We start from the raw sequence: 19032 nt of genomic DNA on the forward strand, positions 1-19032 counted from the left end.
TTTTTACCTCCTTCCCCTTGATTTGAGGATCTGGGGAGCCAGATCTCACCTCATATGGCCAGGTAAGTTTCCAGTGCTACCTCTTCTCATCTTGATCACCAACACAAACAGATATTCAAAGACAACTTTCAGGAACTAGAAGAGTAGAGGAAACTGTTACATTTGCTCTTTTCCCCTCTATAACTACTTTTAAAATCCAGTCTTTTATGGTATTATCAAATTAGAGTCACAGTTGTGTTTTATCATACATACTTTTTTTACCCTCTAGTATTGTCAGAAAGGACTTATTCTCTCTCAGTATAACCTATGTTTAGCTTTTTAAAGATACTTATCTGCATCTATAAGTGTGGAAATCAGCTGACCTGTTTCAGCATTTGAAGTTAACCGCCAGTCAGTCACCTTCAGGTTCCTTTGTAGTCAGTGAAAATAATTAGGCACCTTGGGAGGCTGATTCAACTCATTCTAAGATACTTATCTAACACAAGGCATACGGATGGCTCTGAGGCTGTGTATTTCTTTCCCCTGGATATAAAGAGAACCAAAGGGAAAAAATATATTTAAATATTTAATTGTAAATTTTAAATTAAACAAAATTAATCCACCTAGGTTACTGTGTTGTTGAGATTCCCTCTTCAATGATGTTGCAACATTTCAGAATTTTAATATATGATTCACATGGAAGGCAAACACATGGAAGCTACTGCAGCCACTGCCACTAGTGATGATGAACAACAATAAAAATAAATTTCTGCTGGCAAAGTGGGAGTGTGCTTCACAGATTTCCTATTTTTGATAACAAAGGCTTTCTCCTTTGTGTTCCTCTCATGTGGATACCCCCGAGAGGTTTAAAAACACTGAGCACTACCTTTTACTAAACATTTTTCCTGAGATGTCTTTTGTGTTTTTTTTCCACTATAACACATTAACATGTTCAGCAGAGACCCAAGAAGCCAACTGATTAAATTAGTAGCATTCTAAAATGGTCAATAGTAACCCTTATTCCTTATAACTAAAAGAATAAACAGGCATAACTAAGCAACACAGAAATCAGTATTTTATTCAAAGAGATTGAAGAAATCCCATACATGCAAAACATGGCATGCTGTACAAAACCAATGTCGAAATCACCACTTTTTTAACTTCTTCCCAGTTTGAGGATAACAGCGTCACAAGAATTTACCTGTTCTACAATGTTCTACAAGACACTATGGTCCTGACAATACCTAGAATTCATAACCTAATCTGATCAGAAGGAAAACACATTTAGTACGGGGGATGGAAACGACCACCCCTCAAACCTGGTATGGCTGTTCTGCCCCATGGCGTAGATGTACACCCCTCCATTAGTCTGGCCCAGCACTGCTGCAGTCAATAGGAATTTTGTGAATTATTTCAGTGGAAACAGATTCTGTGATAACATGGACCTCTGAAAGGAGGGAGGCAGTCCTTCCTGCATGAGTAGATACCTAACGCTGACGCAAGTATAAAGCGCAAAGAAAGAAAACGTGTTGGATTATAGCTGAGTTCCTTCCAAATGAAAACATACCTTACAGCCTCTCGCACAGTTCCTCTTCTAGACAGAAAATGTCTCTTCTTTGAACAAATCTGTTCAAATCCTTCTCATACAAACTCTTCCTAAGGCTGAATAGATAGTACTATTTAAGTTGTTAGGAAAAATAAGATTAAGAAATTCTTTAACTGGGACAATTTAAACTGTGTCTCAAGCTGTATTTTAACCAAATGCCTACTCAGTAAGCATTTAAGATCTACTTTTAGAAGTAGAATGAACAAATAAAAACGTAGCACAGGGATGCTTTATATTTCTTAATATATATTCGTTGCTGTAATTATAATTATTTTGAATACTCAGGAGATATTAAAAATTGTAAATTTTCTTGTGTGTGCACGCAAGCACAGATCTAAAAATTCACATATATACAAAAATACATTCAGGAAGAATCTTGCGAAAATTTATGAAAACTTAGTAAGTACAACAAGGAAATTCAGTTTTTGAAAGGGATACTTTCTGGAAAGACTATAAGTGTTCTCTTAAACACAGATATTCAACTGAAAGTATGATCTAGGATGAATAATTTTTCTATAATACACTTGCTATTGCAAAAATCACTATGCTTCTCGAGCAACATTATTCCCTTTTAAAATGTGTTATTTTGAAAACAGAAATCAGATATGAAAAATGAAAAGATGACGATTTCAAAATGTTTCACTTGTCTACAAAACTATTATTCAAATGTTTTTATCACGCAAAATGTTATCAAGTAGAAATGACGTGTTCCAATCCTGAATTCTCCCAGAATTCCTCAGTTGACCATTTTTTCCAGTCCACTTAGGAGGTGACCATCTCTACCATGCCTCCAAGACAACGAAAAGTGATCAGTCTCAGCACAGAGCACATCAAAGACACAGCCTGACTTCATTTGACACGTCATTTCGCTGAACTACCCATGTGAGGACCAACAGCCACCTTCCCCTAAAGAAAGATGAACATTAAACAAATCTCCTACATTACGTCTCTAAGTGAACACAATGTGAATACCTACCAAAATCCAAAAAGGATAAAGAGGGAGATTCAGGCAATGCTGTCCTGAAAAACTGGTTCACTAAGAACAGACCTTTAAATGGCAGGTCATAAGAATTAGGAAAGAACAAATTGACTCCCTTTATCAGATTAGCCTCACTAGGAAAGAAAAGGCTTAATGTAATACATTTCAGACATACCTATTTCCAACTCCCACCATTCTACTTTTGGTGATGTCTGCAGCACATCACTCAAGATAAGGACAGGCCAGTTTCAGTCTCAGCTGAATGTTCTTTCTTCTGGTGAAACATTTAGTAATAAGTAAGCATTCAGGGGTGTTTGGTATAGCATTTCCTTTCATCTAATCAGAAAGCGTTTAATCCATTCACCTATGAAAGCCGCATACAGGTTTCTACTGATATCATTTGACTACAAATCAGATTCCAGATCTATCGCACACACACAAGCAAAATAATAATAATAATCCACCTCTGCTTCACAGGAAACTTCCTCACAGAAAAAGTAATCTTAATGAAACAAAGACTTCTGATAACAGAGAACAGTTCACACTTTAACTGGAAGATAAATAATGTTAATGAATAAGGATTGAAATAGATTTTTAAAAAAAAAAATTCTCTTACAGTTTAAATAAAAGCTTACTGATTACCGAGAAAATGTAGACGTTAACTTGTAAAATTATGAAATATATAAAGATGAAACCAATTGTTAGAATGTAGTTAAGCATTTTAGCATTACATTTGTTCATAAGATTTTTAGAATCAGCTCTTGGCTTTCTTCTCCAAAAATACGGATGAAACCATAACTTAGGTCGTTGCATTTTTGATTTACAAAAAAAAACCCAACTTCAATTCTTCAACTTTTGTAGGCTCTCCTGCTGTTTAAAAAACAAAAACAAAGCAAGCCCAACACAATAAATAACATCAGTTCTCAAAACAGTATGGCAACCCATAAGGCTGCCCTATCGAGCTCTGATGAAAAGGGTTTCATCAGGGGTTGTAGGACAATTCTCCACCTCACTAACAGTCTCTACTGTGCCTGAAGCAGACACAATCACTACTGTTTTAGCTGCTGAAAGAGCTTTTTCCTTCTCTGCGATAGCAGCACAGACTGCCACAATTTCATCACTTTCAAAGTCATAGTCTGGGATTGATTCTTGTGCAACCTCTTTTTCATTTGCCACTGCTTGCACTGCCTCAGTCTTTGTTGCCTTCTGCTGCTCATGTAGTTTTCTTGCCCAGGAAAGGTCCTCTTTCCATACTTCAGGGTTCATTGGAAAGATGTGTAAGGACACCTGGAAACTTCGGATTGCCTACAAACAGAATAGGGAAGAAACAAGGATTAGAAACTTTAAAGCCTACGTATTTCATCATAAAAATTAACAACAACAATAAAAAATAATTACATACATCATTCAAGCAAAGACAAAAGTGATTTTACTCCAGTCTATCTTTAGTGGAACAATCCTCCCTCAGCTGCAAACTCAATAGCAGCATTACCCCCAAACGATAGTGCATACAGAATCACAGAATTATCAGAGTTGGAAAGGACCTCTAGAGATCATCTAGTCCAACTCCCCTGCTAAAGCAGGATTGCCCAGAGCACATCACTCAGGACTGCATCCAGGCGGGTCTTGAAAATCTCCAGAGAAGGGGACTCCACAGCCTCCCTGGGCAGCCTGTGCCAGTGCTCTGTCACCCTCACCGTAAAGAAGTTTTTCCGTGTATTTGAACGGAACTGCCTGTGTTCTAACTTGTGCCCATTGCCCCTCGTCCTGTCACTGGGAACCATTGAAAAGAGCCTGGCTCCATCCTCCTTCAACCCACCCTTTAGATACTTGTACACCATAATAAGGTCTCCCCTCAGCCTTCTCTTCTCCAGGCTAAAGAGTCCCAGCTCTCTCAGCCTTTCCTCATAAGGCAGATGCTCCAAGCCCTTAATCATCTTAGTTGCCCTACGCTGGACTCACTCCAGCAGTTCCCTGTCCCTCTTGAACTGGGGAGCCCAAAACTGGACACAGTATTCCAGTTGTGGCCTCACCAGTGCCGAGGAGAGGGGGAGAATGACCTCCCTCGACCTACTGGCCACACTCTTCCCTATGCAGCCCAGGATTCCATTGGCCTTTTTGGCGACAAGGGCACATTGCTGGGCCATGGATAATTTACTGTCTACCACAACCCCCAGATCCTTCACCTCAGAGCTATTTCCCAGCAGGTCCGCCCCTAACCTGTACTGGTGCCTAGCATTCTTCCTCCCCAGGTGCAGGACCTCGCACTTGCTTTTGTTGAACCTCATTAGGTTCTTCTCTGCCCAGCTCTCCAGCCTGTCCAGGTCACGCTGGATGGCAGCACGGCCCTCTGGGGTGTCAGCCACCCCACCCAGTTTGGTATCATCAGCAAACTTGCTGAGGATACACTCTGTCCCCTCATCCAGGTCATTAATGAATTTATTAAACAAAATTGGACCGAGGTCTGAAAATTGGACAAGTGTCTGAAAGTACCAACAATGCATGAACAAATCAGGTACCTGGCAACAAGGGCAAAAATAAGAGTTCATGTATCAAAAATACTATTGCAATTAAAAAGGTAAAAGCAGGAATAATTTTTGTTTTGGTTTTCTATCCCACTGTTCTCTTACCATCAGATTTACGGGAAGGCAAAAGCAGACAGACATGGTTTAAAGGACTAGAGAAAAGGGACAACTGGGATTTGAAGTATCACTAATATTGCTGCTTTTAAATTAGCATGCAGTCACTTCACATACATATCTAATACTACAGTAATTCTAGCCCCGTGACAAGGAGGTTCTGCAACAGGTTTGTGGTTGCAAATACACTTACCTAAACAGGCAAAAGTTGACAAATAAACTCCTAACTTGGAGTTGCTCTAAGAAAGAACTCCTATAATTTTATGAACTATGTAATATTAATACAAGTAAGTATAGTTGATACTGTTTCTCCTGTCTTTCAGCTCAATTGGGAAAAGTCCCACAAATGCAAATATTCAAAACTGAAGTCGTTAAATATAAAACAAGAAGAGATTGATACAATACTGGAAAAATGCTACACCAAGAATTATAACTGTATTGTGTTTATAGTTATATTAACAGTGAAAAGGTCAAGACTGACCTTACCTTACTCAGACTTATGTGTACATAAGCACAGGCATATGTGTATTTCGCATCTATGACTGTATGGTAAGTTATGGAAATGGCCACCTGAGTGACCAAACTCTTGTGTGACAACGTACAGAAGCCATCGTGTAGGGTGGGAAAACAGTGATGATATGGATTTGGATTATAATTGGGAGGAGTTCTAACAACTTGCATATATGAACTTTAAAGATATATGAACAACCATAAAATTCCATATTCTGTTGTAATTTATAAATTACTTAAAGCATGCAAATTAATTTGAAAAATCACAACATTTCATCTGCATTGAAAGAAACTATCAATTAATCCTTCTGCTGGCACAGATTAATATATGAACTTCGCATGATGTGAAGCAGACAAGAGATACAAATCAGATTCAGGAAATGCTGATTATGCTATCAGTATATAAGCTGTTGTAATCGGCAGCCTTTCAGTTCCAGGAAAAAAAAGTAAATACTTCATTACTGGTCCACAGCCAGCTCTCAAGTGTAGGAGTACGCTGAACTTCAAACAGAAGGAGGAGTGCTGTAAAATTCTTGCAAAATAGTGTCATTTTATTCAACTTTGCTAGCTTTTTATTTCCAGGGATAGATTGGCTACAAGTAAACACTAAATGCTCCTTTTTTTGTATTTCTGTTGAAAACAAAATATAAACAAACACTACCTGCTTTTAAGCTTTCCGTGAAAGAGGTCCCCTAATTAAAACCTGTCTATATAGTTATGTTCATGCACAATAAAAGACATTAAACACAGCACTCATATACAAAGTAAAATTTAATAAGCTTAGAAGCTGTCTAGATGATTCATGCAATACAGCATAAAATGATCATCTCTGTAAATCTATTAGAAAAAAAAATTCTGTGTGACAATTTTATAAACAATAAAAGAACAATAAAATAATAAATTCTAAGTGCTGCAAAAGACCAGAGGGATTCATTTTAATGCAGCAATATAATACTTAAAACATACAGAATTGTCATCCACATAAAATTTCATGCTGCCACTGTAACTGCTTTCACAGCCATTAATTTCTATTAAGACATGAGAAAAGAAAATAATAGTGCTACTTTTAATTCTCCCACTGATGGAGACATAAGTCTCCTTCCCCAACTGCCTGTCTGGCGTTAAAAGAAAATGTGTTGGCACTAGATAAACTTGGTTATTTCTAGCCTCATTTTAATGAGCAACTGTGGTCTTAGAGACCCTGCACGTAAGGATTATGGCATTTTAAATCAGTATGTAGTCACATATCAGCTTTTGCTTCTGTAAGGAAGACTACTGTAAAATCCACTGCAAGACATTCTCACTTGTGGAATTACAATATTTGAAGTATTTGTATTTTTAAAATATTTTACATTTCATCTCACTAGAGGGTATTCTGTAGCAAACAATGTCTCATTTGTCCTATGAGCAGAATCTCTTCTGCTGGTTTGCAGAGTCTTTAAATACAAAGGGCAGTTTTGATCAGACTACCCCTTTTGTACATGTTTTTGTAACACGTGGACCTAGTAATTGTCACTATACAATGACCCCTAAAAAAAGTAAGGGAGCATTTAAAGAGGTTATGCAGTTCACATCTGTCCCCAAGGTTTGTATTAGGTTACACTTGACAGATACTATCTGACCTGTTTCAAAGGATGTTCATCAGTGAAGATATATCTGTAAGCAATCTTTCTCTGTATTTAATGATCCTTAAATATGGATTTTTTTACAGCATCCAAAGTATATTCAATCTATTTTACAGCATCCAACTTATATCCAATATGCCGGTCAGACCCTCCTCTTAGGGAAGTCTGCTGCCTCCCTGGGGCCTGGGTTAAGGGCATCACCAGGAAACTTCCCAACCTGGTACAGCCCTCGGACTACTACCCATTATTGCTCTTCCATGTGGGTTGTAATGAAGCCGCAACGCACAGTCCAAGGGGCATCAAAAGAGACTCCAGGGCCTTGGGACAGCTGGTAACGGAATCTGGAGCGCAGCTTATTTTTTTCCTCTCTCCTCCCAGCTGCGGGCAGCAATACTGGAAGAAACCAATGGATCCAGTTTATTAATACATGGCTCTGCGGCTGGTGTCACCACCACAGTTTTGGGTTTTTTTGATAATGGGATGGCCAACACAGCACCAGGCTTGCTGGCGTTGGATGGGATTCACCTTTCCCAAAGGGGGAAGGAGGTCTTTGCTCACAAGCTAGCAGGGCTCACTGACAGAGCTTTAAACTAGGATTCATATTGTCAAGGCTTGATTCCTTTTACAAAATGTAGTATCACACTCAAAAGACCACACTTCAGCCAGTAACTACTTAGTAACAATACACTAAATCACATCCTTCAAAACATCAAAAAAAAGCATGCACAATTGGCTCATATTTACCCAGTTAACTTTGTAATCTTCAGTCCTCCAGATTTGATGCGGACGCCCCAGCCCACAACAGGGAAAGCTTAAGTCACAGAACCAGAGAATGGTTGAGGGTGGCCGGGACCTTCCCAGGTCACCTGGGCCAAGCCCCTGCTCAAGCACAGCCACCTGGAGCTGGTTGCCCATGACCATGACCAGATGGCTTATGAATTTCTCCAAGGTGGGAGAGTCAGTCAATTTCACTTGGTGCTTTTTTTTTTTTTTGCTTTTTTTTTTAAAGCTGCTTTTTTTTTTGTTCACTTAATTACAGTGTGTCTCTGGGGCTCTGGCTCAGTCTCATGGGAAGAACTGTTCTAATGAAGATATCAGTGTGAAATTGTTACTGCTTAAGTTGTCATCACCAATGCAGTAAGTATCATTTGTAAATAAAAAGAACATTTACAATTAAATGAGAGAAATATTGCAAGCTTGACAATATTTCTACATCTCTACATTCATGTTGCAAAGTTTATTTGGGTGTGCTATGGCCAACTGATTTGTAGAACTTAAGGAATTTCTGCCTTTACAGAAATAAAGTTATGCCTGCTCACAAAGAAGTATCACTGTTGAATTACCCTATTCAGTAAATCCATAAAGAAGAGCAAACAGCCTTTGTAAAAGTTAAATAAAAAGGCGATAATTTTTCTCACCCTTTCTGTCACAAGTTTGACAAAACCAAACCAAATCAAATCTTTCTTTGTTTGCAAGAAGTGAGTATATTGCGCAGCTCATAACAGAAATTAGATTTGTTTGGAAGCTGTATTTTGGACCTGGGAAACTTGAAATTAAAATACAGTAAATTATTTTTTCCTAAGAAAAAGTGCATCATTCGTTGTGAAGTAATAAAAATATTTACAACAGACCATTTGGCAGGATGTGGGTAGCGAAGACAGACATTGGTGGAGGAGAAATGAAAGAAAGAAACAAAAGAAGCTGCTCCTGAGAAGGGCAGTAATGCCTAACACACACACGACTAAAAAGCCCTGACGTATATGCTTTATTAACTTTTCTTTGTAAAAAATATAATGCAGTGAAAAATCAGAAAATCACGGCAATGAAAAGGTAATGGGAAAAGGATAATTATGACTTAGATCACCTGGTCACAAAGCCTCTGCAGGTTCAGTAATTAAGAAATCATTTAAGGTTTTAAGACTCCTCCAGTCTTAACCTTTTAAGATTCCTTTAAAATTGCTTGGTTCAAAAATAAATAGTGAATATTACCTGCAGTTTAGATTAACTCTCCATGTTCTTTGTTAGTGACAACATATTCATCAGAAGGCAGTTCAATATGCTTTAAAGACAGTAAGGCAAAAAAGTAGAAATGCCCAGTACTAAAGCACTGGGGACACCAACAGGAGCTTACCTGTTGGAGCTTACCTAGGATCCCTACTCAGAGACAGACAAAAACATTCAGAGGGCAGACTATCTGGTGCTAACTCCTCCTCCCTCTCTCTTCACAGACAGTAAGGTCAATATAGCAACTACAGGTGTACATAGAGTAGTGTTTTATTTCAGATGAATAATGTACTGTGATGCAAATCTCTGACTGTTCCCACTTAAAATGCTTTGGTTTGCATCATGGAATAGTCTCAGCCTACATAAACCAGATTCCTTTCTAATTAAGCTTGACAACACACTCCAAGAAAGCACCTGAACTGCTACTCTAAAGTAGAACAAAATGAATATAATGTGAACACTGGGTCCCACTCCAATTGCTGTGATGTGACTTGCCCATGTAGACAAAGCTTATAGGATCTGGTGAGCAGACCTGGTGGTATAACTAGTATAGGTATATCAATACCTATGAACCACATGAGAGAAAGTGTAGCATTTTTTATAGAATAAGCAGCATCAGTTACCTAGGATTCTTGCAGAAAATAAAACTTTGAATTTCCTGAGACTAATGCATTTAAAAAATCTCAGACATAATTTAAAGCAACAATTTCAGACACTTAAAACGAAAAAGAAAAAAAAGATTTGTAGATGGTAGGTCCAGACAGGACAGACCATCTACTCTTACTTTCTACACCACAGAAGCCATGGAACGTGACCCATTATGTGATGTGATGCAGATATGCATGGATTTATATTAAATATTTCATATTATGATACTGCACTAACATAAGATTGCACGCTACACATCAGCAACACACAGCTTTTGTCTTATGTTTTTATCATTGTTTGGGTTGGTTTGGGTTTGTTTTTTTGGTTTTGTTTGTGTTTTGTTTTGTTTTGGTTTTTTTTTTTTTTAAATACTGCACCTTACTACATTTTAAAAAGAAACTGGTTTTGCATGATCTGTTAGCCTCCCTCAAAAAAATAATAATTATTTTTTTATTCTTGAAAATTTTCGCTCCAAACATTGTAGCTTTGCAAAAACACTCTAAATTAACAACAAAATTATTTGTATCGAACCTGCATACAGCTACTTTTATTAGAAATAAAATAAACCTAGTATCTTTTTTATCTGGCAGCTCACAATGCATAATGGATTTTTGTGAACGTGTCTGAATCAAAAAGTTCACTCATTAGCAGAAAACTATTACACTATAAAAGTTACGTTATTTACAGGTGTATAGCCTATAGGCTGAGGGTGATCTGACATGGGGTAAGAGTCTCCCTTTGCAGCACCATGGCATACAGCTGCAGCTAGAGAAAAGATGCACTCCAGCTGCTGCAGAGCTTCCCATCATTTTTGCTGTATTACTAAGAAAAGAAGCAACTTCAGGCTCCATTTGGGGTCAAGGAGCCAGAGGGAAGCATGAATGAGCACACATGATTTGCTGCACCTGAAGCAGGACAGTAGGAGACATTGAAAACAAGATAAGAGAATCTTATTAGCGGGCACGTATAAAATCAAGCCTGAATATTGACTGTGACTTCACAGTACCTTCATCTTTAAACCATGGTGAACTGCACTGTAGCAGTACTGTACCCAAAATGTAGTATGCGCAGTTATGTCAACATAATTATTCCATTGCATAAAGCCACCACATAAATATAGTACGTAACACTAAAGGCCTTGAGCTAGGCAGGTCTTCCACAAGCCCAGCAACAAAACCACACAGGAAGCACTTGTGAAAAACAACAAAGTGAAGGGAACACTCGAGATAAGTAACAACAACTTTTTTCCTTGCTTACTTTCAGGTTACATAAAGACATTCAGCTACCTTGGTATTTCTGTACTTTGACTCTCTCACACGCAACTCAGAGGATGCGGTTTACAAGTTTAGCATATTAATGTTAACCATTTTCCTACCAGTGCTATCTCTCCTAACCCAAGCTGGGCACGTCCTAAAGTCTGCCAGGCATCCCAGGAACGTGGATTTCTCTGGACAGCCATTTCTGCTGCATGCACTGCTGGGAACATTTCATGTAAAGACATCAGGACCTATGACAGAAAAAGGAAAATAAGAGGAATAAGAATAATCAAAATTGAAAACAGATTTAAGTTTTCTGGGATTACCCAGGCAACCACCATTATTTCAAGGACACGTTCATCTCACCTAGCTTTTTCTAGTTTAAGAGTTAGTTGTCTGATCATAGATAGTCACACAGACTCTCTCCATGGCCCATGGAGAGAAACAGGCATGATAGAGGATGATTCATCTGAACTATTTAAGCAACTCTATTAGAAGCAGATTAATTGCTTCTGAAGGTGTCCCTCCCTCTCCCTTCCTCTTTACAAACCCCATACTCTGTAAAAGCCTAACAGAATACACTGAAGGACAAACACATTGAGAATTAAACACAATAAATAAGCAAGTATTGTTGAAAATTTCCCGGGTTATATTTTTTAACAGAAGACTGGAATCTACCAAATACAGCTGCAGTACGCATAATAACTATAGAAACAATCCCTGTAATTCAGCATGGAAAGAGCCCTTAACAATTACTGTTGTATTTGGAGAGTAAGCATTCTGCAATAGCAAAGCCTAACTTAGACATGAAGTCACCTACACTGAAAAAAAGAAAAAAAAAAAAAAAAAAAAAAAGTGGTTTCCGAATGTGGAAATCTCTTTTAATCAGCAGTACAGCCTAGTGTCACCCTGTTACCATAGTATTCTATTCCTTGCAATCAACCTCCATAACTAAGCCTATAAATCGCACTTAACGATACATAACATAGCTCAAACCCTGCTGTATTTTTCCAAGACCACCATGAGATTGGCACACTACCTGAAGACCTGCATCACTATGAGATCATGATTTCAGACACCCACATGCTATGGTGATAGATACCAGTGTAAGAAACAAATGACAACCGCATTCCTACAGTATGATGAGAATGTCAACCGCAAGAGTAAGACTCATGTGTGGGCAACCACTTTCATCCCAACTGACCCGCAAGCATGATGAATAATATTAGAACATATCAGTACTATTGCTGAAGTGCAAAAAGAATTTATTTAACCTTACTGTTCTATGATAAGTTTAATAGATAAATATAAGTGTGGAGTACAGGATTCAAATGCAATAATACTTGCACAGCACTGGGGTGAGCACAGCTAAAAATGAAAAATATTTACTCCAGAAAGTAATCCTGTACCCAAGAAAAAAAGAAAGTGTAGCTTCCAATAAACCCTCTGGATCCATACTCCTGCTGTTTTAGTAAGATTAAATTTTTCTATAGACTAGTCCTATGTCTTCTCTTTAATTCCATTTAATGGGCTGAACACTGGAATTTAGAAGTACCTAAAAACTTTTAAAAAAAACCCCACAGTTGTATGTCATGTCATTTTCCCTTTTTTCCTCAACAGTTCTCAGTGACCATGCTTTGTAAACAAAGTTTTTCCAATACTTTTCAGTTCAACTGCATTTTTCTGTGCAGTTTCTCTTATCTGCAGGAGGTCTGTGAATGCAAAACATTCAGATTACTAGTAAGTACAGGAACAAGCAAGCATTTTTCTAATAAGGTGACAAACCATTATAATAAAGTAGCATATTCAGACATAACATTTCTTTTTTAAACAGATGTTTACTTTTTAGATAAACTAATTCAGTTGCATTAGGAAATTTTTCAATGAACAGACAAAGAGCATGACGCTTTACTGAGGAGTTATGTATTACTGAAAAGTCCATTTAAATCTCTCTTCCTCGATGTTTTGGCACCAACATATAACCTTGCACTTGAGAGTATGAAGATATTAAGCTTTTACTTATCAAAATTACACTGGGGAAAATCTTCATAAAAGAGACAATCCTACTAGCAAAATAGGTCTCTAATCTATTTTGATGCAAGGTATGGTAAAAAAGGGCTATTTTCCCAGAATCACCTAAGGTAAAGATGAGGACTTGTGTGATTGCTTATAAACACCCTTCTAAGAGCCGACACACTAAGATTCTATTCCTTTTCTGTTGCTCTCAAATTAATTTCTCCAGTGAATTTTCTTTTTCAAACTTCATTAGCAGGATGGCATTCAAGGTTCACAGTCAACTAATCTCATTGCACATTTCATTTTTTTTCCCAATTATAGTGATAACACTTTATTAGAACACATTCTTAAAACTAATCAAACAATTAGAAAAAAAAAAAAAACCAACAAAAAAAAACCAAAAAAAGCCCTGAAAAAACATCTCAGGACTCTCATGCACACATATATATTAAAAATGACTAGAGGGAAATGTCTTACAAAGATGTTCTGTAGGTGGATTTTCAGAACCTAATTTATTCCAACATAGGTTTACCATTATCACATGCATCTAAACAACATCCATGTCACTACAATGACTTAGTTTAATAGATCTAGTTTAAGAAAAAAAAAGTATGAGAGAGATTAAAAGAATTAGATGAACTCAGTGGCAAAAAAAAAAAAAAATTAAACATAGCTACTGTCATCAGGAGACTGACCAAGTATTAAAAATCCAGGCAGCAGAATGACCCATCCTGTCCTACCCACAGTATTTTGGAAGTGTTATGAATCTGAGTAAGTCCTGGTTTTAGATGAGCTCACTGGCTTGAAGCTGAATCACTATATATAGATACATTCCAAGACCAGTGAAACTGACCCAATTCCTTCTTCTATCCAGAAACTGATTTCAAAACAAGGATGAATAAAATTCCTCCTACCTATAAGTAGCTTTCTGGAGTTTACATCTACACTTTGATGGCAAACTCTTCTCACTACATCCCAGTTTAAAAAGCCAACCAACCAACCAAACATACATTTTAAAGTAATCAGCAATTATTAGCGGAATTGGTATAACCTAAACTGGGGACTGTGATTCTCGTCATCTTAGGAACCTTATAATTTCTTAAGCAGGAAGATGGATAGTTAGAAGTTGATATTATTTCTTCAATGAGTTCAAGATTAGGAAAACCTTTAGAAGAGGGGAACTGGAATGATTTGAATATCAGTATGATGGGTTTGGCATATTAAAAAAAAAAAGAAAGAAAAAAGACATACATCTGAAATTCTGGTCCTGTTCAATGAATCCAAGTTGAGAAACTCAGGATGCAGGGTTGTACAGAAACTAGATCCTCAGACAGCTGATGACAAACATCCAAAAAACTTATTAAATGGACATAAGCCTGACTGTTTACATTTGTATTTACTTGTTTCTATAAATAATTATATCGTGTACTTTAGGAATCCTGTCATAGTTGCACCGTGTGTTTGAAAATGTTATCTGAGATCTGAGGTGGAAATGTAACTGGATGAGCAACATGAACCAGGTAAAGTCTCAGGAGTGGCGTAGAATAGAAGAGTGCCTGATTCCCAAGGAGTTTGTTATATATATATATATATATATATATATATCATAATGCAGCAAGTCCTTTGATATCTCTCTTCACCCAAGGAAGAGTCCCACGTAGTCCAGCATACAAACGTTCCGGCCCAAATTCAAATAATTTCTCAAAGCAGCAATAAAATAATCCAGCCAATGTTTAAGAAACTTAGCCCACAATGAATTTCAAACAGTCTTAGTGACTGCATTAATATGTGTACTCTTCATACAATCCTTTGAATTTACTTACGATGCTACTTATCTAATACTAGAATCAACACTAGGCTGTTGCTGTTTTTTTTTTTTTTTAAGTTTTTTTTTTCTGAAACAGAAATACATAAATGAACTGCTTGCATAAACATTTACTTGCCACTCATTGTTCTTGCAACAGGAGAGCAGTTTAGGCTGGTAATGGAATATCAAGTATACACACTGCAAGATCTTACATGGAAAGAACAGCATTAGTGCACCCCTAACCTCTCCACACACCGTAACAGTCTGTTTTTAAATGGATCAAAAAGTAGCTGAGAGCAATGGAAAAACTACTCATCAACTTTTATGGGTTTTTGAAGCAGTTGAGCAATTCCACAATTCCTGTATATTTTCCTGGAAACATACTTCCTGCAAGTGTCATTGACAACTGAGAACTTTAAACAATACTCTACAAAAATACTGAAAGACATTTGTCCTACATCTGTTAAAATACAGTTCTTTAAGAACTTACCATAAATATTTACAGATTCCTACTGTGTTATTAGCATACTTATCTGAGCTGCATATTAAACAACAAGGTATCTAAAATGTTAAGTTTGCTGCTGAGAAAGGAAATACTGATGAACTGGGAAGCTGCTATATAACCCTAGCTAAGACTATCTTAATAAACGTAACATGATATACAGACATTTATGCCGATGCAAGACAATCCATCAAATGTTAATTCTCAAAATAAATTACTTAATGAGGAGACTTTTCCTCACTGAAAGAAAATTACTGTAGACTATACAGAATCTTTGCATATCACACAAAGTCATTTTTAATATGAATCAGCTCCTCTAGTATATGACTCACATACCAAGACAGGCAGATTTTCATAGGCCCAATGCTGGTCAAGCCCTTGCTGAAGCTGGTGTACAGTTCTTCCAAATCTGGAGCTACCAAAACTTTCTCATTTAGCTACACACTAATAGCTGCAGTATTTGTGCTGGTATGCTGGATTGGAATAATACAGTCAACGCTAAGACAGTATTATTTAAATATTAACCACAATATTTTTGGAATAAATTACATATTCCTATTTTGGCAAAAATGGATTTTTACAGCTCACATTAGTGCCTTTAAAAGTAGGAAGGTATCAAATTACGCATTATACTAATCAGCTTCCAGTAAGCATAAGTCATACTGCAAAAAACATCAGTGATTATTACTTGTGTGTATTAAAGAGATGTTACTCATTTAAAGATTAGAGGTTTAGTTAAAAAGATTCAATAAATAATTTTATAAATCCCTATTTTGTACATAAACTTTTAATGTGTTCTCATTCACAGTACAGCAGAAGCGTTATGCACTATCAGAATGTCAAACCAAAGAGAAACAGTACAACTGCTCTCCTCTTCCAGAAAGTAAGCAAAGGCATGGTGGAAGCAAAGGCCTGGGTTTCTCTCTTCTTTCAGTTTTCATTACTCTCCTATGGTTTCATTAGACATGCAAAGATGTTTTGCAAGACGAATCAGTCACACAGCTGGTTTCTCAGCTCCTCCTGGTCAGCAGGAAAGTGTGTGCCTTATTGCTCCAACTCGCCTTTGCCATTTAGCTGAAACCCAGGGACTGGGGTGCCAAGTAAGCAACCACCCACCCTCAGTACTGGGTACTGCAGCTGGAGCACTGATTGAAGGGTGCTGCAGTAAGCATACGTTTGCATAAGTCATAGTTTGGATCCTGGTAAACTAACCCTGTTCTTCTGTTATTTCCACTGTGAAAATATTTAATTTTAGGAAAATTTCAATTAAATAGAGTACTTTTGGAGAGCTAGCTTAATTCCTGCATTCATAGAATCATAGATTTGTTTAGGTTGGAAGGGACCTTCAAGATCATCAAGTTCCAAATCCCCTACAGGGACACCTCCCACCTTCACATAAGACCATAATAAAGAACTGTTAAAAGAGAGCTATTCGCTTATTTGTCCCATTGAGCATAACTGTCATTTTCAACAGTTTTAAGTTAAAAAAAAAAAAAAAAAGAAATTCTAATTGCAAAATAAACGCTACTTCAAAAACACCCTGTGTTAAGGAGCCAGCACCACAGCACATGAATGATTTCTTTCCAGCCTAGAAGAAATACTGCTAGGTGGTCTGTTTTATTCAAAACAGAGTTCAATCTCTATACTGCAGTAAAAAAAAAATATATATATATATATAGTACTGATACCATTTTCACATCTTAGCAGAATTTCTTTATTAGTGGAGTTAAAAATTAAACGTACAAATGAACAGCTATGTAAGTTAACAACCTTTACAGCCACCTGGAAAGCTGCTAATTAAAGCAGAATTATATTATTCTATCTCTTCTAATAGGGCATTACTGAAGATTTGGAAGTCCTTGGCACAAAGCTCTGCAGAGGCTAAAAATTTACATGAGACCAAAAAGCAGTGAGACAAATTTGTTGAAGAAGAATCTTTCAAGCACTTCTAAACACAGAGAAGTCTCAGGGCCACAGCTTGCTGGAGGCTGGAAAAAGTATCGGGGGGGAAGTACTGCTACATGCTTTTACCATTTGTATGTCTTTTTCCCAGCCATCCACTGTTGGAATTGTCAAGATACTAGGCTAGACAGATCTTTCATTTAAGCTAGCATCGATGTAAGGGCATCCAAATACAAGTAAATATTCACTGGAGGTCTACATGTTTAAGGTGTTGTGTTACCCCAGAACTCCAGAAGTTTGGTTTTTTTTTTGTAAAAATATATATGCCTCCTGGTTTAGAAGTTAAGAAGAAACAATTGCCTACAAATCTAGCCTGGTAAGAAAGTGGGGAGGGCAAATGCCCTCTTTTCAGCATCATGTAGGATATAGAACAAGAGAAATGCACTAGAAAAAAATCAGTGATTTAAAGTTAAAACAATTACTGCATCTTCTTACCAACACAATTCAAATCAACGAAGCACGTCAGAAATCAATCCTTCATACACACCCCTCCCCGAGTTTTTCCTAACACGGTCTGTCTGGATGCCTTATATACATATGACATGTTGACAAAGCAATTCAACAATATACTTCTCCCAAAATAATTCAGTAAGAAAAACCTTTAAAGACATAAATTATTTCTCAAACCAAATGCAAATGCCAAGTAAGATCTAAACCTGCTGCAGCTATATAAAGCAAAAGCCTTCTTCAGCATTACTGTATTCAAATGAGCTTATGATTATTCAATAAATTCTTTTGCAGAATCAAACTTTGCTCACTTTACAGACAACATGACTGTGAGGAGGAGATGTGATAGCATCCAGGAAAAAAACAAGAGCAGCCACTACACCTTGGAAAATAGCCAGCTTTACTTCTTGGGTTTTGTTGTTGTTTTTTTGTGTGTTTTTTTTTGGGGGGGGGGGGGGGCTTGGTTTGTTTTGTGTTGGGTTTTGCAGAGGTTTTTTGGGGGGGGGGTGGGAGTGGTGTGTTTGTTTTTTTTTTTTTTTTATACAAGACAAGAACTACAGTAACAAATATTTTAAAACTAAATAATACAGCAAGATTCCTAAAGGTTACACAACGCGTTCACTGAAGCACCACAATTTTGCTTTCTCTTTTCCTTCATCCAAGCTTTAAAGAATGTCATTTTCAGCCATATTTTGAGTAGCTACCTCCCTAAAAAGAAATTTCCCACTGTCATCTGTCCAGCTGGTTGAAAGAAGCCATGCATTTCTCATTCTCATCCTCAATCCAAATTAAAGTAATTTTTGCAGAAGAGCATTTGTATTTAATACAGAAAGAAAACATATATTTTTGTACCTTTGAATACTGATGGAGAAAAAAGCTTCCCGATCCAAACAAAATAATGGATCCTGACCCTTTTGCCATTTAAGTCACACAAAGACACATTGAACTTACAAGCCGATCTCATAACTTCAGTGAGGCATTGACGGCTGCAAGCCTTTTTCCTCAAAAGAGCTTTAAAATAAAGGCTCAGATGAATTTGACATCATAAGTAT

At 37.1% G+C, this 19032-nt stretch overlaps 1 protein-coding gene across 2 annotated transcripts in view; it reads right to left on the reverse strand.

Annotated features, from left to right (window-relative positions):
• Positions 1-890: 890 nt before the first annotated feature.
• TTC33 (tetratricopeptide repeat domain 33) overlaps positions 891-19032 on the reverse strand; it is a 43920-nt gene continuing 25778 nt past the window's right edge. For both annotated transcript variants that reach the window (XM_082497690.1, XM_082497691.1), the window contains exons 4-5: positions 11366-11497; positions 891-3869 (exon numbers count right to left, since the gene is read on the reverse strand). In XM_082497690.1, the coding sequence (XP_082353816.1) occupies positions 3519-3869; positions 11366-11497 (483 nt within the window). In that variant the 3' untranslated portion in view covers positions 891-3518. The remainder of the gene's footprint in view (positions 3870-11365; positions 11498-19032) is intronic.

This window comes from Vanellus vanellus (genome assembly GCF_965231255.1).
Source record: "Vanellus vanellus genome assembly, chromosome: Z".
Taxonomy (NCBI): Eukaryota; Metazoa; Chordata; class Aves; order Charadriiformes; family Charadriidae; genus Vanellus; species Vanellus vanellus.